Here is a 20,084-nt window from a genome sequence, read left to right on the forward strand (position 1 = left end):
GGTCTTTGGGGCAGGAGAAAGGGAAGCAATTGCTGGCTGGACCCCAGACCATTTTTCCTCCCCTTGGGAGGGGGGGGGGCAGGTTTGGGACTTCTGGAAAGTTTTTTTTTTGGGGGGAGGTTATTGACCATTATTAAAAATCTCTCTCTCTCTCTTTCTCTCTCTCTCCCCCCACCCTTCTCTCCAATTCTCTGGGCTCGGAATGTGTGTGTCGTGCGTTCCCTCTCCTGGGATGGGCCGCCCCCACCGCAATGCCCCCCTCCGCCGCCCCCGACCCCCGACCCCTGTCTGCTCCCCCCTCCCTGCCGGGGTGCAGCCCCCTCCCCTCCGTCCTCCCTGCCCTCTGCCCCCGCCGGCCGTTCCCCCGGGGCCAGGGGGGCCGATGTGCGCCGGCTAGCCGCGCTGCCCGCTCCCCCCTTTGCCCGTCCTCCGGCGCGCGCGCACGCCCGCGTCCCCGGCGCGCAGAGGATGCCTCTCAGCCCAGCCAGCGGAAAACATGAGTGCCCGGAGCAGCAGCAGCAGCAGCAGCAGCAACAGCAGCGGCAGCAGCAGCGGCGGCAGCAACGGCGGCGGCGGCGGAGGCAGCAGCAGGAGGACGAGGAGGAGGAAGAGGAGGCGGAGGAAGAAGAAGAGGAGGAGGAGGAAGAAGAAGAAGAGGAGGAAGAGGAGGAGGAGGAGGAGGGAGAAGAAGACGACGAGGAGGAGGAGGAAGGAGGAGGAGGAGGAGGAGAAGGGGCAGAGGAGGCTCCGCACCGCTGCCAGGAGCTGCAGCAGGCCGGCGTGGTGAACGGCGATCCTGGGGGGAGCACGGAGAGCAGCCTCAGGGAGGAGACCCTGTATGATACCATCACGCCCCCCGCCGCCCCCGCCGGCCCCGGCCCTCGCTCCCCGGAGACGCCGGCCTCTCCCCCGCCAGGGCGGATGGACGAGCCAGCCCCCAACGCCCTGGTCGTGCGCATCGGCATCCCGGACCTCCAGCAAACGGTGAGTCGGGCGCGCGGGCAGCACCAAGGACAGCGGGCGGGGTGGAGCCGGAGGGGGCGGCGCGGGGTCCTCGGCCGGGGCTGGGAGGGAGGGAGGGAAGGAGGGAGGGGGACGCCGGCTGCCTCCTCCCTCCTCCTCCTCCTCCTTCTCCCCTCCCCGCTGCCTGTGGCTAAACTTTCACGCAACTGCGGTCCCGGGAGGGAGGGGGCGCAGCGGCCTCCCCCAATTCCCGCCTCCTCCCTCAACTCTGCAGAGGCTGGGATGGTCCTGGATGCGCCTCCCCTCCACAGCTGGTGGTTGGGAGGGGGAGCACCTTGGAAGGGCTGCCGCGGCCACAGATGGGTGGGGGGAGGGCTCAGGAGAAGCCCCCACCCCAAAAACAACATTGCTGCTTTCTCTCGGGGCTTTGGGTAGCAGCTGGGCAGGCTACGGCAGCCAGGATGGGTGGGGGGAGAGTCCAAGAGGGTGAAGCATGGGGGTCCCTGGGGGTCTTTCCTGAAAGGAGGGGGGCAGACTGGTCTCTGGAGATGGAGGGGTGTCCAAGAAGGGGCCTGTTTGACCCAGGCTCCCCTGGAACTGGGCGTGCTGGCCAAGAGCGATGGGATTTGTAGTCTGCAATGGCCTAATCTGGAGGGAGGTTCTGTGGGCTCCAGTTATAAGGCACGGCGAGGGGCATGTCAGGGCCACAGAGGGTCCCTTGCCTCTCGGAGGATTGGAAGGCGGCCCTGCTGCGTGGGGTGTGGGGAGGCCTTTGGGGCTCATCGGGGCTGGTCATCTACGGTGGAAGGAGAACTGGGGGTGTTTCAACTTTGGGGCAGGAAGCAAAGGGGCTGGAGACATTCTCTGCGGCCCCTTCGGAAGTTGGAGCCCCCGTTCTGTGGGGCGAAGGGCTCAACGCTGTCCCCAGGCTGCAGCTGGGTTGCTCTGGGTGTCATGAGTGTGTGTGTGTTATGTGTGTGTACACTCACTTGCCCCCAGACCAGCAGGTGCCTGGAAGGTGGAGGTCCTTCCAAGGGCCCAGGAACCTGTGCTGGGGGAGGGTCTTGCTTGATGGACGGCGGGGGGTGGGTGGGTTGGCCTGGGCTCCCTGTTGGTTTTCCTTAGGGGAGCAGGAGACCTCTGCCCTTCAGACCCCCCGGGGGCTCAGGGAAGGTCTCCTCCCAGGACAGGAGCAGCCCTGCCCCGTGCAGGCGGTGGAGAGCAGAGGCCCGGAAGGTTCTGCCAGGCCGGCCAGGGCCGCCCACCGGCCCACCCGGGTCCTCCTGCGCCTCCCTTCGCCCACCTGGCTCCTCTTGGCTGCCTGGGCCAAGGAGCCGAATGGCCCAGGGGGACATTCCAGAGCGGTGGCTGGGCACTGTGGCTGGGGGTGTGTGTGTGTGTGTGTTCTGCAGGGCTTGCGGGCTGCCCTTTCCTGGCTGCTCAACCTGGGGGGAATTGGGGAGGGGGGTGCAGGCAGGAATTCCAGCAACTGGACCTCTGTGGTCAGTTGGTTGTGCTGCCGGCCTTGGGTCGGATCGTGGGAGGTTCAGCAAAGTGCTGATTCTTCAAGGGGGAAACTCCTGGCGCGGCCTGCCAGGGCCTTGGAGGGAGGGGGGGCATTTGGGGCTAGGTCACTATTGAGGGGGGCAGGGTTGGACAGAGGCAGCTTTCCAGAGGGGAGAAGGGGGCCTGGGGCGGGTTTAGAGGGCTACAGCAAAGGGGAGGGAGGGAGGGGCTGGAGAATCCCAAGGTTGGGGTTCAGGGCCCCCGAAGGCCGGTGGGTCCCCCTCTCTGTTCAGGGATGAGGGGGTTTTCAGACGGTCTTCCGGCCCCAGCCGGACATGGCTGCCTTCTCCCCCTGGGCCGTCCTCTGGCTGGCCAAGGAGGGGCAGAACTCTGGGGCCCCTTCTGGGGGGAGGGCCTGTGGGGGAGGGCAGGCAAGTCCCCTCCGCCCGGACTCCCCTGAGGGCCAAAGGCCGGGCCCTTCCTCCCTTCCTTGGGCTCCTCTCAGGCAGGGCTCCCCCAGGACTCGGGCGGTGGGGGAGGGGAGAGGGGAAAGAGAAGGGGGCCTCCCTTTGGGGGAGCACATCAAAGGGGCCTCTGGACCCATCGTCCCTTCCTTCCTTCCTTCCTTCCTTCCGTCCTTCCTTTCTTTCTCTTTCTTCTTCCTTCCTTCCTTCCTTTCTTTCCTTCCTTCCTTCCTTCTTTCTTCTTCTTTCCTTCCTTCCTTTCTTTCCTTCCTTTTTTTCCTTCTTTTCCTTCCTTTCTCCACAGGGATCCGGCTCTTCTGGCCCACCTTGCAGGCTGGGCTGTACCTGGCTTTTCCTTCCTTCCTCCTCCCTCCCTCCCTCCTCCCTCCCTCTCTTCCTTCTTTCTTCCCTTCCTTCCTCTCATTCATCTCCTTCCTTCCTTCTTTCCTCCCTCTCATTTTATCTCTTTCCTTCCCTCCCTGCCTCTTCCTCCCTTCCTTCCTTCCTTTTTCCTTCCTTCCTTTGTCCCTCCTTCTTCCTTCCTTCTTCCTTCTTTCCTTCCTCTCATTCATCTCCTTCCTCCCTCCCTCCCTCTCCCTTCCTTCCTCCCTCCCTCCCTCCCTCCTTCCTTCCTTCCATCCTTCTCTCTGTCCTCCCTCCCTCCCTCCCTCCCCTCCTTCTTCCTCCCTTCCTTCCCCTCCCTCCCTCCCTCCTTCCTTCCTTCCTTCCTCCCCCCTCTCCTTCTTCCTCCCCTCCCACCCCCTCCTTCCTTCCTTCCTTCCTTCTTCTCTGTCCTCCCCTCCCTCCCTCCTTCTTCCTCCTTCCTTCCTTCCTTCCTTCCTTCCTCCCCCCTTCTTCCTCCCTCCCTCCCTCCTTCCTTCCTTCCTTCCTTCCTTCCTTCCATCCATCCTTCTCTCTGTCCTCCTCCCTCCCTCCTTCTTCCTCCCTCCCTCCCCCTTCCTCGAGGGCCCGGGGTCTTCTGCAGGCTCAGAATCCTACAAGGGGTCCTGGCTGTTTGCCTTCCTTTCGGTTTCCTCTCCGTTGGGCTGGTGGGACGCCCCTTGGCTCAGCGCGGTGCCAAGGAACAGCCGCTCATGTTCCCTCTCCCTGCTCTTCCACTCCTTTCATCCTTCTCCCTCATTCTGTGTGGCACAGAAGCAGGTTAAACCAATTACACATTTAAATTAGATGAGCCTCCCCACCTCTCACCCTTGGAGCAGGCTGCTCCCTTGACGGCACAGCCGAGCCTCCATATTCAGAGGCAGACCATCTGATAGGGGTGGTGGGGAGGATGAGGAGCAGGCGGGGCCTTTTCCCTGGACTCCGTTTGTGCTTCCCTCAGAACGATTAAACTGCCCCCGTTGGGTATCGCTCCGATCGGACCTTCTTGCACTGATCTGGGGGGGGGTAGGTTTCCTGCAAGGGGGAGGGGGGGCTGGCCTTCCTCCCAGCTGCTTTCGGTAGCCTCAAAGCGTGAAGAGGAGAGGAGTCTTGGGGCGGGGTTCTGGTGATGGCAAATGTTGCCGTGGGAGGAAGTGGCGTCATATTATTTATGTATTTATTTATCTATTCATTTGTTCAGAAAATGTGCAACACTGGGCAGTCAACAAACAGTGCAGAAAGCCGAATTCATGAAAACCAGCGTCAAGCCCCACAAAATGCGGTTCGGGCGGATTGTAAAAGTACAATGAAAAGGCTCAGCCATGTGTGACGCGCCCCTAACCTCCTAGCCCCATGGAAGAGGCGGGGGCTCATGGCCTTCCCAGAGGCCAGAGTGGGGGGGCTCCTGTAGATCTCGGGGGGGGGGGTGTTGGCCATTCTGCAGAGGAGGAGGAGGAGGAGGCACGATAGAGAAGTGGCAACCCCCAGATCCTGCAAAGCGGCATTCGTTCCCAGACCCAACCTGGCGCATCGCCCTCCGCCAGGCCTCTGGGCTGGGCAGAAACCGCTGGGTGGAAATGGCCTGCAGGTTTCTGGTCCTGTGTAACCCGAGGACCTTGAATTGCACCCGGGAGCGCACAGAGGTCCCTGGTTAAATGTCCCTGGAGTTTCTCCATCACCCAGGTCATGGTTGCTTTGGATTTCCTGGAGAACATTTGCCTTCCAATCCAAGAAGCTCCCGCCATTACGGAAGAAGCTTCTTGGATGAGAAGCCGAATGTTTTCAAGGGGGAAACTCCTCCCCACCCCCCCACAAGAAAGTCCAGTTGCCCTTTGAGAAGAAGATCCATGGTGTTAAGATCCGTGGCGTTACACAAGTGTTCCACGGTGTATCTAAAATCACCTAAATGGCCACATTCTGGACTCTGCCGCGTCTCCCAAACATGCTTCAAGGTTCGACCCAAGAGAGCACGTTGCAAACCTCAAACCAAGGCCTAATTAAGGCACAAGCGACCATGAGCAGAGCCTCCAGACCCAACCCCGAAATGGGCCCACGTGGGCCACCAGAAGAACCAAAGGCACAAGGGCCTTAGCTCCATCTACCGCTACTCACTTTTCTTCACCGATCGCCAGGCCGTGGCTGGGCTTAGAGGAGAGGTTTCTCCAGGCTCGGGAGTTGAGGGACCAGCGAAAAAGTTGACCCTTAGTCCTGTGTAGTTAGCCGTCGTGTTGCATCCAGTCTGCTTCCTGGCACCGCCAGGTGGACTGCGCAAGGGGGCTCTTCGCAGTTGTGGGTGATGGATGGGAGCGGAATAAATGCAGCTGTCGGGATTCTGGCATTGACCCCCTGTTTAAATCCCGAGTCTCTGAGCAAAACTTCAAAGGATTTATTGGGAGGGAACGTGTCCGGCACTGCCTGGGTGCAGCCGACTCTGAGACGCATCATTCACTGTCACCCTTGACCTCTGAGTTTCCCCCCCAACCCCTGGGTGTATCGTAATCCATATCCTCCAATGGGACACCTCCATAGCCCAGAGTCATCCATCAGGCTCTCCAGTTAGACTTTTGCATGGCAGAAACTTCAGTCACCCGGTTACTATCTTTGAAAACATCGATGGAATGCACTTTCGGTTTGCAAGCTGCCGCACTGCTCCCCCCTCCCTTTCTGTTGGCAACTCCAAAAAGACCAGAGAAATATTTGATGAGTTGACAGCAGCAGACTGTGATGGGGAAAGAGAAGAAGAAGGAGAAGGAGAAGGAGGAGGAGGAGGAGGAGGAGGAGGAGGAGGGTTGAGGAACCAAAGTCTCCATCCCAGCAGCCTTCCAATACTGGAGGGGCTGTCCCAGGGAAGAGGAGGTCACCGTATTTTCCAAAGCCCCTGAAAGCAGGACGAGAAGCAACGGATGGGAACTGACCAAGGAGAGAAGCAACCTGGAATTCAGGAGGGATTTCCTGGCAGTCAGAACAATTAGCCAGTGGAACAGCTTGCCACCAGAAGTTGTGTGTGCTCCGTCACTGGGAGTTTTAAAGAAGAGACTAGACATCCATTTGTCTGGAATGCTCTAGGGCAGGAGTCTCCAACCTTGGCAGCTTGAAGACTTGTAGAGTTCAACTCCCAGAATTCCTCCTCCAGCTTCCCCGGGAATTCTGGGAGTTGAAGTCCACCAGCCTTGAAGCCACCAAGGTTGGAGACCCGCGGATAAGGTCTTTTTCTTGAGCAGAGGGTTGGGCTAGGAGACCTCCAGGGTCCCTTGCAGCTCTGTCGTTCTGTTATTCCTCTTCCAGAGGATGGCTGGGCAGGGGGCCGGGTTCACTTTGGGCCCTCAGGACCCCTCACCAGGTCTGTCACCTACCTTTCAAGAAAAGCAGAGCGAGACCCCTGAAGGAGCTGAGATGAGAGCAGGAAAGCCGCTCTGGGGGGTGGGGGGTCTCAAACGCCCGTTCCCATGGAGAGGCAGCCAGAGAAAACCCATCAAGGCGCTTTTCCTGACGGTAAACAAGATTTCCTGGAGGGAGCGGCTGGCGGGTTTCGCTCAGCTTGCAAAAGGCCAGTGGGGGGGTGGCTCACTTTTCTGCCCTCCCTCCCCCAAACACACGGCCTCCCTTAAAGAGGGGCAGGATCGCCCTTCCATGGTGGGGACTGCCATCTTGACACGCAAAGGCACACACACACACACATGGAGGCACCTCGGCATGCATGTGCGCGTGTTGGCAGAGAGGCGGCTGCGAAGTGTTTTGCTTTACGCACCCAAAGTACTGAATCAGCCAGGGAAATAGGGAGCAGCTACGTCGGCGGCCTTTGAGTAAGCAGACTTGCCGTAGCTTTAACCTAGATTGGCATTTTGTGGCATGGCCTTCGACGCCAGCCCCACCCCTGGGGGCGAGCTTCTTGTCAACCTATTGCAGGGTCCCTGGTCTCACCCAGTTCCCCAAACGCCACAAACCCTCTGCAGCGAACTCCAAGATTCTGGCAAAATCTTTCTCTCTCGGGCTGACAAGTCCGTCCGTTCGTCAGGGGATGAATAGTTGTCTGCCACCCCTCTTCATCTCTGCCTTTGATCCCCAGAGCTCAGGTGGGGCTTTGCTAGTAGAGGTGGCTCTTCTGTCCGAAGGGCCGGCCCATAGATTTCCCCTGCTCTCCTCTCCTCTGACTTCTGCACATCTGTGCGTCAGGCACTGGATCCAGCTGTTCCTCCTCTTCCTCATCGGCCACCTCCAGACCTGGGGCTGTTGATTCTCCATCTGGGGGCTGATGGATGACCCAGGCTCCGCCTCTCTCTCTCTCTTCCCCCTCTTTCTCTCTCTCTTTCTACCAGCTCTCTCTTCCCCTCGGAGCTCTCAGGTTGCCTGGATGCTGGCCCCGACTCTCACTCTGTCTCCTCCTCTGATTCGGTTGTGGGCGGGGCCGGCAGCCGACAGGTCACAACAGTCCCAGAAAAAGGGTGTGTTTTGGTAAGGAGGTGAAAGGTGCTACCGTGTGAACTGGGCTTCCCGTGTCCCAGTTTTGTGACCAGACATTAAACTCCAGAATAGCCATCAAGGGAAACCCCAAAGTGTGGTAGCCTTCAAGACATTTTTCTGGAGTGCAGTGATGGCTAACTTGACAACCGTTTGTCTCGAATGGTGTAGGGTCTCCGGCTTGAACAGGGGGTTGGACTAGAAGACCTCCAAGGTCCCTTCCAGCTCTGTTCTTCTGTCAACTTTGGAGCAACCTGTTCAGTTTTGGAAGTGCTGCCTGAGGTTCCCCCAATCGCTTTCCTCGTGGGATGCTGAGGAGGCTGTAGGACCTCACCTGACCCCTCTCCATTCACCTGGAGAATTTGGAGGCGTGTCCAGTGCTTTCGGCAGTGAGGTCGGAAGGGAGAATCGGGCTGTTTGTGGTGCTGTGTCTTGGGTGGTGTGGTGAGAAAAGGGAGAAAGAGTTGGTGGTTTTCAAACGTCCTCTGGAAAGAAGGCTAGTAGGTCCAACATCACCTCTTGGTCCTCTTTTTGGGAGGAGTTGAAGTCCACAAGTCTTAAAGCTGCCAAGGTTGGACACCTGGCATTAGAGCAACCAGAGGTGGACTTTGCATGATTTAACAAGCGGTTCGCCTAGCACAGAACCCACAACGTGAGCTTGCGTGCGGCTTCAAACACACCGTGATATTAGAGGTGGGATTCAGCAGGTTCTGACCGGTTCTGGAGAACCAGTAGTGGAAATTTTGAGTAGTTCAGAGAATCGGCCAATACCGCCTCTGACCGGAGATTTTATAGTATCCTTCCCCTGTCACCACCCATCAAACCACACCCACAGAACCGGTAGCAAAAAAAATCGAATCCCATCACTGGGTGATATCATGCATGCGGCTTCCAGCACATCTTCTCGGGCAGCTGTGGTGAGTAGAGCGGGCAAGGCACAGGAATCAGCCGGGCTCTGTGGGTGGGGCAAGTGAGCCAGAGAGTGAGATATATAGGACAGAATAGCACCCGGTCGGGTGGGTGGGCCCAGCCGGTGGTCATAACTACCAGTACGGACCAACCAGTGCAAACCGGCAGGATCCCGCCTCCGAAAGCAACCAACAGGTCCAGATTGGAAGTAAGCATCAAACTCCAGAACAGGGCATCTTTGCTGGCTGGGGAATTCTGGGAGTTGAAGTCCACCCATCTTCCAAGGGCCTAGGTTGAGTGACACTGGTCTAAATAATGGCTTCTCCTAGCTCCCACTTCAGCTGATTCCCCTCCGCCTTCTCAACAACTTCCTGCCAGCTTTGGAAGCCCTATTAGCACCAGGCGCTTCCACACGGCCACATTCCTGAGCCTGGGAAAATGGGAGGGGGGGATTTCTTGGAGCGTACGTGGTTAGATAGAATAGCATTCTGAGTCAAGGTCATGTCATTTCTGCACCTGGGTGAGGGAACGTCTCAAGCTGGGACAGAGGGTGATTTGGGGCACGCGATGCAATGAGGGGTGCAGCGGGTGGATTTGTAATATTCTACTTATTGTAAGGAAACCTGGAACTTTCAGATTCGGGATTTCCCAGGTGTGCCAGTTTACTACTCTTAATAAAAAGGAACTTTGAGAAGATGTCTGCCACAGACATTATTGGTTGGAGTGGAGGTTTTCTGGAACGCTGACATGATCCCAAATCTGAAAGTCCCAACCCCAATGATTCTCAAGAACGGGGATCACCAACTGGTGGGCCGGGGACCACTGGTGGTCTGTGAGAAAATTTTGGTGGTCCGCAGAGAAATGTCCCCCCCAAAGCAATTAATCCAGACTGCGCGGGAACACAAGGCTGCGCCACCCACATGGCCCACGGAAACACAAGGCTTGCGTCGCTTGCGTTGCGAACAATACGAGGTAGTGAGAGGAGCGGGGGAAAGGGCGGAGGGGGTGGGAAGTTGCCCCATGCGCTCCATGCACCTGGCCTGGCGACCGGACTGCTTCTTTCCGCTCCTTTCTTCTTCTGCTTTTGGCTGCACGCAAGGAAAGCAGCCAAAGTCTTTCTTTCTCTCCCCCAAACTCCACCAGAAGTGAGTCTTTGGGACCCTGCAAGGCCTCCTGCTCCAAGAGGCTGCAAAGACTCATTTCTAGCGGAGTTTGGGGGGAGAGAAAGAAAGACTTCGGCGGCTTCTGCTGCTTTCCTTGCATGAAGCCAAAAGTCTCTCCCTTTCTCTCTCTCTCTCTCTCCCCCTGAGAACAGAGCTGGAGAGGTATCCTGCGATCCCAAATAAAGAACAATCGATCGGTAGGAAAACAGGGTGGGGGATTTTCTTGCAGACTTTTTTTGAGGTTTTCCCAGGGTTTCTGGTCTGTGGGATTTAAAATTATGGGTTTGGTGGTCCCTGAGGTGCCCAAGGTTGGCTGGCCCTGGTCCAGAAGACCACCCAGTGTCTTGACCTCCCCCCGCCCGCTTGCAGCCTCTTCTTTTCTGCCCAGGTGCAGCTGCCGGAATGCGATCCAGCTTCCCACTTGGCTGGCAGAGCCACCCGGGCTTGGCACCGAGCTCTCTAGATCAGGGAGCCAATGGATTACAGGGTGGAACTGATTAGCCGCCATCTGTTCCCAGGCGGCCTGCTGACAAAGGGGATTCCTCGCTCGACCGGGCCATCTTCTCAGAGCCAGGTTGGGGTGGGGGGCGTGGGGGTGGGGGTCAGAGAATTTTTGCAGTAGTGGGAGATTGCCATCCTCTTCCTCGATTCCCGGCAGAGGGAGCGTTCTCCATCACCACAGACTTTCACGGGAGTCAGCCTGGAGTGGGATTAGTTGTTCGGTGGAGTTAGGATTAACGTTTCACTGCGTTGGCAAGAAACCACAAGGAAGGAATCCAACGGTTGCCGCCCGTAAAACCAGACCCCACCTTGCTCCAGGTCTCTCCAGTTTGAGAACTGTGGAAGCAACCTGGGACTGAGACGGTTTCTCCTGACAGTGAGGACAATGAACCAGGTGGAACCGCTTCCGTCCGGAAACCGTGGGCGCTTCCATCACTTCAGGCGTTTAAGAAGAGACTGGACAGCCACCTGTCTGAAACAGTCTGAGATCTCCTGCTTGAGCAAGGGGGTGGACTAGGAGACCTTCAAGGTCCCTTCCAGTCCTGTTCTATTCTGCATTCTATTCTGTTCCTATTCGATTCAGTTTGATTCTCTAGTCTATTCTATTTCTGTTCCTGGGAAGGATGTATGTTCCCGTGCTTGTCTTGTGGAGCAGCCTCTATCTTGAGCTACGCATGACCCCCAAAACTACTAGCCCTTCAAAAGGTCCTGGTTAACCTCCCAGGCACTTTGACTCCTGGGTTGGGGTGTCAATGGAGCTCCAGTGGGGTCTCTCTCGTGCTGTTGTTGAGGTCGTCCCAAAGCGGCTTTCTCCAAAGGGCAATTGGACTCCCTTTGGGGGTTTTTTTTTTCCGCTTCTCGTCCAAGGTGTTCTGAGAACTGAAGAAGCTTTTGGGATGAAACTTCTTCCAGGGAAAAAAAAAAACCCAAGAAAAATCCAATTTCCCTTTGGAAAAAAAAGCACTTTTGCATCAACCATGACCTGGATGGCGGGCAGTCTCCCTGGATGTTGTTATTGAAGGGGGCTTTCTTTTTAGGGGCTCAACTCTTCCTCTTTTTTTTATCCCTGTAATGGAGGGTGACTTTGCTTCTTCGTTTAATCTTTGCCCGCTTCCAGAGTGCCTCGGTAGACGGCCAGGCGTGTAAATATGGAAAGAAAGAAAGCAGAAACGGATGGAGGGCGGGTTCTGAGAGAGGCTCTTCTGGGCTCCGGCAGATGCGAGAATGATCAGGACCACGGAGAGCTCCGTGCCAGGACGCGCGCACACACACACACACACACACACACACACACACACACACAACCAACTGGGCTGGCTTTTGGGGGGGGCTGATGAGGACGGGGGGGGACGCGTCTCTTCGTTATACAGCTGTATGTCGTCCCCCACTCCACCCCCAGCCTGATTTGGGGGTTTAGGGCCTCCCGACTTCCTTAAAGCAGGTCTTGTGTTGATGAGCAACTTTGCAAGAATCGAGACAATGGGACAATTGATCCATCTCATCATCTCATCTTTAGATGGAGCTGACGGTTCTCCCTGAGCTAACCTGGTTTACTCACCGTCTGTTTCAGGGTTAACGCCGCTCCTTATTTTCTCCTTTCTGCCTCCAAATCAGGATCTATTTCTGTCTCTGGCTGATTCTTACATTTGTGTGTGTGCGCGCGCGCGAGCGTGCGTGCAAAATCTGAATCACCACTAGATGGCAGCAAAATGTAACAAGAAGCTGCCTCTTCACTGCCCTCTGGTGGCCATCCAGATGCCTGCGTAGCTAGGTCAGCTACAACTTTACACTCCACAGATCCAAACCTGGTCAGTTTCTGTCCTGGGGGCTTAAGGGGGAGAGGGCAGAGAGAGCCTGTTGTGCGAATTCAGAAAATGAGGTAACTCGGTGAAGAAGGAGACCTTCTTTTGTTGATGCATGTTGCATGTCGATTCCAGATATCTAGGATCTACGCTCCTCTGGTCTATGTCCCCACCTCCCCTTCCCTTTGGGGAGACATACAAAACCCAGAAAAGGAATAAAAACAATGTGAGATGAAGATAATTAGAGACGTAAGCGGAAAACTACAGGAAATATTGCTAAATTGAAGAAGGCTAAATCAAGTTTGCGCCAACCCTGATGTTTATAGTTCTTTGTGGTGTTCTTTTTGGAGGCTTTCCTTCAGCCACTCTGTCCATGCTCTGTTTCTTTCGAGGTTGGAGGTTCCAGGGGTGAAGAAAGGGGAGAAGTTGGTTCAATTGGCAGGTCAAGCAAAGTCCTCAGAGCTGAAGGGGCCCGAAGGGCAAACGCGCCCGTGTTCCCTTACAAGGCAAAAGTCCTTTTCAACAGTGGAAGATCAAGTGTTTCTTTTTCTTTCACAATTTCTTCTCCTTTGCCTCCTTTACCATTTCTTTTCCCCCTCCTTCTCTGCCATTTCTCCTTCCCCCCTCCCCTTCTCCACTCCTTCTCCTTCTCCTCTTTCTCTTTCTCCCTTTCCTCCTTCCCTTTCGCCCCGTCCTTCCCCTTCCCCTCCTTGTCCATCTTCTTCGCCGCTTCTTTTTCTCCTCCTTCTCTTGCCCCTTCTTCCTCCTTTCCCTTCTCTCCTTCTTACTCCTCCACCCTCTTCTCTTTCTCCTTCTCCTGAAGGAGGCTACTTTAAATACGGGACAACTCTGTAGAAAGAAGTCTGCGTACAATGACCTCTGTGGCCTATTTCAGTTAGACTGAAAATTTAATAAACGTGTTGATTTAATTAGAAATAAACCGAATCTGTCGGTTCTATCTGCTTCTGAGTGGATGGGACTCCTTTTCCTTCCTTCCTTCCTTCCTTCCTTCCTTCCTTCCTTCCTTCCTTCCTTCCTCCCTTCCTTCCTTCCTTCCTTCCTTCCTTCCTTCCTTCCTTCCTTCCTTCCTACCTTCCCATCTTCCTTCCTTCCTTCCTTCCTTCCTTCCCTCCCTCCCTCCTTCCTTCCTTCCTTCCTTCCACCTTCTTTTCCTTTCATTTGTGCATAGCTGTCCTCTCCCACTGCTGTGGCTTCACTAAAACTGCTTGTCAGGGCTCCGGCATCCACCCCGTGAGTCTCTAGCCGCATCTCTCAGAGTTTTAAAAAATCATTAATTAGGACTGAGCCTGGGTGCAGCCGACTCTGGGACCCATCATTCATCTCACCCTTGACCCTGGATGTATCTTCTCCAATGGGACACATCCCGAGCCCAGAGTCATCAATCATGCTCTCCAGGAATAATCTTGCGTGCCAGAAGCTTCGGCCGCCTAGCAATTATCCGTGAAGTATTTAAGGAATGCACTTCTTCCCCCACTCCCTTTCTGCTGACCAGAGAAATATTTTCGAGTTGACAACTGCTCCTGTGTCCACCTTGCTGGAAAAGGACGGATGTCCTTGTGGCGCCCTCCCTCCAACAGAGCAACGAGGGTCGGACGGGCAAAGGTCCAGATTCAGCTCTGCTGGTTGGAGAATTCTGGGAGTTGAAGTTCACATGTCTTTAAAGTTGCCAAGGTTGAGAACCGTGGCTGTCAAAGCTGGCTGACTTTGGAAGATTGTCTGCCATTCAGCTGGTCTTGCGTTGCTCCCTAGTTCCTCTGGACTTCATTCTCTTTGAAAGATTCAGTGCTTTGAGCCAGTTTCCGACTTATTCTCTCCCTCTCTCTCTCTCTCTCTCTCTCTCTCTCTCTCTCTCTCTTAAATGGCCCTGATTTCCCTCTGCACTTTGCGTTGCATAACACCGTGCTTTCAATTTGCCAGCCCGTGAATGAAATAACCTTCAGCTGCTCCTCGGTGCATTGGTCTCCGCGTGGTCTTTCTGCCTTCCAGCTGACCTTCAGCAGGGCCTCCAATGCTCCTGCATCCACCTTGGAGGCCACCTCTAAGGACCCTGGTGGGGCCACAAGAGGCAGCTCGGGTGTGCAGAAAGCTTTGCCACCAGCACAGCCCCACCCGGTCTCCTCAATTTGCAGGTGGGCCCCTGCGTTCCTTTCCTGTTTGGCACATCCCCCCAGGCCTCAAGTTCTGGTTTCCCAGCTCCGTTTTGCTCCGCTGAAGCAGATGGAGAAGGCCTTGACTCGGTGTCGTGTCTGTGGGAAGAAGAAGAAGAGAAGAAGAAGGAGAAGGAGAAAAAGAAAGAGAAGGAGAAGGAGAGGAGAAGAAGAAGAAGAAGAAGAAGAAGAAGAAGAAGAAGAAGAAGAAGGAGAAGGAGAAGGAGAAGGAGGAGAAGAAGAAGAGAAGAAGGAGAAGAAGAAGGAGAAGAAGAAACAGAGTTCTGTATCAGTAGAAGAGACGATTTGTAGCTCAGGGCTGAAACGAAAGGGGTCCCGCTCTGAGCTCGGTGGCTTTCTTGCAAACGTTTCATGACCCAGCCAGGGAACATCATCACTGCTAGAATGGAGTGGTGTTTGGAGCCGGGGAGGAGGAGGACTGTGGGGTCCTTGGATGGCTTTCTTGCAGACATTTCGTCACCTCATCACAGCTGGCTGAGGAATTCTGGGAGTTGAAGTCCACAGGTCTTAAAGTTGCCAAGGTTGGGGCCCCCCCTGTGCTTGACTGACATGAGCCAACGGGTTTTGGGCCCCCGCTCAGTCCCCTTGATCAAAGCGTGCCGTTTTTCAGGTCTCAGGAAGCTTCCCTTCCCTGTTGCAGGGCCTGCCCTCCCCCCACCCACCCCTAGAATGAGGATTCCCCACCCCCACCCCAAGCCCCAGGGGACGCCCCCCTGCTGGCGTTCCAGAGGCCTTAGGGCTGTGGCTCTTCTCCCGGGACTCGGGCAGGATGGGTTTGCCCCCGCTGGATGCGCTTTGTGTATGTTTTTGTGTAGAGGGAGCAGATCCCACCTGGTCGGTTGTTGCATTGTGTTTGTACGGCTTGTTATTATGGGAGGCTGCAGCTGGTGCAGGGATGGTGTGGCACTGCAGGCGGTTTTGGGGGTCCCGGAATAGCATGCAGGACAAGAGATTTGAAAGGGGCCTTGGAGGTCTTCTAGTCCAACCCCCTGCTCAGGCACAAAAAAGCCATACCATTTCAGACAAGTGGTTGTCCAATCGCTTCCTAAAACCCTCCAGTGATGAAGCATCCACAACTCCTGGTGGCAAGCAGTTCCCCTGGTTAAGCGTCCTCCCTGTCAGGGCGTTTCTCCTTCGTCCCAGGTTGCTTCTCTCCTTGGGGAGTTTCCATCCAGGTCGCTTCTTGCCCCGCCCTCAGGGGCTTTGGAGAATAGCTTGACACCCCTCTCCTCTCCTTCGGATGGCCCCTGTGACCCCCCATACACACACGCTGGGAGCTGCCTTGGATAACGTCCGGCCTGCCTGTCGGCCTGGAGGGGTCCTTGGTGCTCTCTGAGCTGGGTGGTTTTCACGGAGGATGCTGGCTCTTTGGGGCCACGAAGCGTCTGCAAGGACCCCTCAATTCTGACATTCCCTTGGGTCGGTCAAGGAGGTCTTGGAAACCAGAACTTGGAGGGGCATCTGAAGGAGAGGCGCGATTCGTGCCACCATGGCCAGAGCCGCCTCGTGGATGGAAAAACCAGGCATGAAAAGGGACCCTCTTGGGAATCCATGGATCTGGAGAAGGTCTTTGACTGAACAGATTGAACTGATCATCAGAGTTGGAAGGGACCATGTAGGTCATCTAGTCCAACCCCCCTCTGCCCAAGAGGGAGATCCTACACCATTTCTGACAGGGGGCGGTCCAGTCTCTTCTTGGAAGTCTCCAGGGATGGTGCTCCCACCACTTCCGAGGGCGACTTCTGTTCCTGATCTTGGAGGGAGAAGCCCCTTCCCACCCGGTCCTCTCCAGGCCTCTGGCCAGCCAGGAGGCCCCGTTGAAGGTCCTGCTCCGAGGCACAAGCAGAGGCCCTCTCGGAAAGGCGTGCCTGTGGCCTTCTGGGCCGTGGCACCCGCGAGTGAGTCTGTGGGTGCTTCTAGGCCTCGCTCTTCCTCTCTGAATGTGGGAGCACGCCCCCCCCCCCCACAGGCAGCCGTCCAAGGGCGCATGTGCTGGGCACTTGTGGGGGGAGCAAGAAACACCGGCAGGCGCCCTGGGTGCCCGCGGCACCCTTGAATTCGTTTGGCTCGGCATCTCATTTGCCCTGCAGTTTGCATGTTCTTGGAAGATCGCGACATCACTTAAAAATTAATTATTTAAAATGTTAATATCCCAAACTGCAAAAGTAATTTAAAAACACCTTAATGAATAGCCGAGCGGGGAGATTAAAAGCATTAATAAATGCGGCCCAGATAACACAGATCTGTGCGCCAAAAGAGGGGCACGTGCTGGAGAGAGAGAGAGAGAGAGAGCGCCTGAGCGAGTGCAGAGTGTTTTTCCTCCAGCAGCATGGGAGAGAGAGAGAGAGAGAGAGAGGGCGAGGGAGAGATGATGGATGGATGGAGATAATAAATAGGGTGAGAGAGAGGGGGGGCAGAGGGAGAGAGGGAAAGAAAGAGACGGGTGCCAGGAAAAGCTCAGTTTGCAAACGTGAATGTATTTGGGTTTTTTTTTCGTGGTTGGAAAAGATCCATCAACCCTGAGCAAAAAATCTCTCCGATTCTTTCTAGAACCAGATTGGGCCAAGCACTGTTGATGCAGGACAAATAAAATCCAAAGGACGCGTCTCTCTTCGCAGCCCCCCCTTCCTCCCCCCAGCCCTTAAAGTTGCAAAACTGGGAGGATCCACGCACCATTTCTGGTCCACTGGTTTCTAATTTTATTTCTCTTTGCTGGAATCGTCGGCTTCTGCCCCTTCCCCAAATGGATTCGGGGGCAGGTATGAAGTCCAAAGGCCGGCTGAGCTCTGCAGAATAAGCAGCGGTTGGGGAGGGGGGAGCTGTGGGGGGGGGAGAGAGAGACTACCTCTAAGGAGGCCAGGCTGGTGGGCTTGTGCCAGTGCACCCCCCTACTGCCCCCTTAGGCTGGAAGAAGAGGAAATGGGGTGGGGGATCCTGAGCTGGCCAGGTGGGAGAGGGGCTTTGCTCCCTTTCCTCATGCTGGAGCTGGGGGTGGGGGGGTGGCGACAGGGTGGTCTCCCCCGATCCTCCTGGGCTGTGCCTTTCCGGCCCGCCCTCCCCCTCTTGCCTCGCTGCCTCACCAGCGGGAGGGTGGGCTTGGCTCCCCTTGGCTGGCAACGCCAGGAGGAGCGCTGGCTCTGCTCGTCCCGGCCAAGAGGCTCGGCGTGGCTCCTGCGTTTTCTGAGCACGGCCATTAATCACCCTGCAAAAGGATGAAGTGCAAAACTGCCACCTTGGCACTTCCCGCCGCGAATCCCTTCCAAAAGCGGAGAGAGGGATTTTGCTGCAGAGACGGCGCTGGGGCTGGGGGGAGAGCCGTGCTGGGGGGGGGTACAGCGGCCTGCCCGCTGCCCTCACCCCCATGGATGGCCCCCTTTTTTAAAAAAAAACACCTGGCGAGGTAACTGCATAAACAGGGCTCCTCCCCCCACCCCCCGGCCAAGTTTAAGAGGGATGGACTCCAACGCCCAGCATTCCCCAGCCAGCTCCACCGGGAGTTGGGAGTTGAAGCCCACCCCCCCTCTTAAACTTGGCCAGGTTGGGGAAAGCCTGGAGTAGAGGCTGAAAGAGAATGGAGAAGAGTCATGGCTCCGGGTGGAACTGAGTTGGGGTCCTTGGGGCTCTCGGAGCTGGCTGGTTTTCTTGCCGACATTTCTGGTCCCAACTATGGAACCTCATCAGTGTTAGAGGGGAATAGGGTTTGCAGGGGGGAGGAGGAGGAGGAGGAAGAGGAGGAGGACAAGGAGGAAGAGGAGAGGAGAAGAGGAGCAGAGGAGGAGGAAGAGGCAGGAGGAGGAGGAAGAGGAGGAGGAGGAGGAAGAGGAGCAGGAGGAGGAGAGGAGCAGGAAGAGGAAGGAGGAGGAGCAGGAGGAGGAAGAGGAGGAGGACAAAGAGGAGGAGGAGGAGGAAGAGGAGCAGGAGGAGGAAGAGGAGCAAGAGGAGGAGGAGGAAGAGGAGCAGGAGGAGGAGGAGGAGGAGGAGGAAAAGGAGGAGGAGGAGGAGGAAAAGGAGGAGGAGGAGGAGGAAAGGAGGAGGAAGAGGACAAAGAGGAGCAGGAGGAGGAAGAGGAGGAGGAAAAGGAAGAGGACAAAGAGGAGGAGGAGGAGGAAGAGGAGGAGGAAGAGGAGGAGGAGGAGGAGGAAAAGGAGGAGGAGGAGGAGGAAAAGGAAGAGGACAAAGAGGAGGAAGAGGAGGAGAGGAAGAGGACTGGGAGGAGGAGGAGGAGGAGGAGGAGGAATAATAATAATAATAATAATAATAATAATAATAATAATAATAATAATAATAATAATAATAATAATGCGGGTTCCTTAGTGCTTTCTGAGCTGGATGGTTTTCTTGCAGGCATTTCCGGACCCAACTAGGGAGCCTCATCAGGACTAGCGACTAACACTGACGATATTGCCTAGTTTGGGTAACGAAATGTCCGCAAGAAAGCCACCAAGCTCAGAGAGCCCCAAGGATGCCACAATCCTCCTCCTCCCTTCCAGCACTGATGATGTTACCTAGTTGGGTCGTGAAATGTCCTCAAGAGAGCCCCGGGGTCTCTTCCAAGGAGTCTCTCGTCGCATTCAGTGGCCGAGACCTTCAGGATCGGTCTGGGTTGATTCCCTTCAAGGACAGATGGATTCCGTCGCAGGGACTCTCCAGAACCTTCTCCAAAGACCACCTTCCAGCCTTAGTGCAGGTAGTCCTCGACTTAACAGCAATTTGCTTAGTGACCATTCAAAGTTGCAATGGCACTTAGGACCGTTTCCATGCTTACGACCGTTGCAGCGTCCTGGGGGTTTGTTGTCACGTGATCCCCTTTTGCCACCTTCCATGGGGAAGCCCGGTCCCCTTAACAGCCGGGTTACTCACTTACCAACTGCGGCAAGAAATGTCGTAAAATGGAGCAAAATGCATTGAACAGATGTTTCACCGAGCAACCAAAATTTGGGCTCAGTTGTGGTCGTACGTGGAGGCCCAGCTGTATTCTATAACTAGCTCGATCCCCCTGCTCCGCTGTGAAGCTACGCTCAGTTTTGGGGGAGGAAAATAAGTGGGGGGGGGGAATTCTGCCTCTGCTTACCGGCATCCATCGGTATTCGTCTGGCTGGCGTCCTGTCAGTGTGTGAGAGAGTGGAGGGCTGTCTGGAAAGTGAAAGAGTATTTGCTGTGTGAGCAAGAAGGAGACAGCAAGGAGCCTGGGCGTGGCTTAGCTCAACTGTTCTGGACTAAAACTGCTTGGTTCTGGCTGTGAAACTGAAAGTGAAACTGAAAGTGAAACTCCTCTGCTTGTGTTTTGCCTTTGGAAGAGATTTCTGTCCAGGAGTGGAACTCCATAGCATCAGAGCGTAATAATAATAATAATAATAATAATAATAATAATAATTATAATTATAATTATAATTATAATTATAATTATAATTATATAGGAAATACTCTAAATGCTCTGATGGTCATTTCAAAAAATCCTTTCCTAGTGACCATCTAGAAGCCAAGGGAACATAGGTGCCCTGATTTCACGTTTGTAGCCTTTCCGGTCCTGGAGATTTTGTGATGAGGCGTGGGGGGCATTTCGCTTTTATATAGATGGATTCTGAGCCTTATCAGACCCCTCGGTGAGAGCTCAGCCTCCCCTCCTCCTCTGCACCGGGGGGTGCGGGCACTGGGAAGGAAGAGGGGGCCTGGCTATCCCTCGGCACCCAAAGAGGTCCCCATCCCCCCTCCCAATTCCCCTTCCAGGTGTGGCCACGCCCTGCAGGC

General features: G+C 55.7%; 1 protein-coding gene across 1 annotated transcript in view; it reads left to right on the forward strand.

Annotated features, from left to right (window-relative positions):
- The first annotated feature begins 340 nt into the window (after positions 1–340).
- SHANK3 (SH3 and multiple ankyrin repeat domains 3) overlaps positions 341–20,084 on the forward strand; it is a 214,249-nt gene continuing 194,505 nt past the window's right edge. Inside the window, exon 1 of the mRNA XM_087935444.1 lies at positions 341–984. Within this exon, the coding sequence (XP_087791570.1) occupies positions 469–984 (516 nt within the window). The 5' untranslated portion in view covers positions 341–468. The remainder of the gene's footprint in view (positions 985–20,084) is intronic.

The sequence above is a fragment of the Pseudonaja textilis genome, chromosome 5 (assembly GCF_049901715.1).
Source record: "Pseudonaja textilis isolate UNSWEBS1 chromosome 5, rPseTex1.2, whole genome shotgun sequence".
Classification (NCBI taxonomy): domain Eukaryota; kingdom Metazoa; phylum Chordata; class Lepidosauria; order Squamata; family Elapidae; genus Pseudonaja; species Pseudonaja textilis.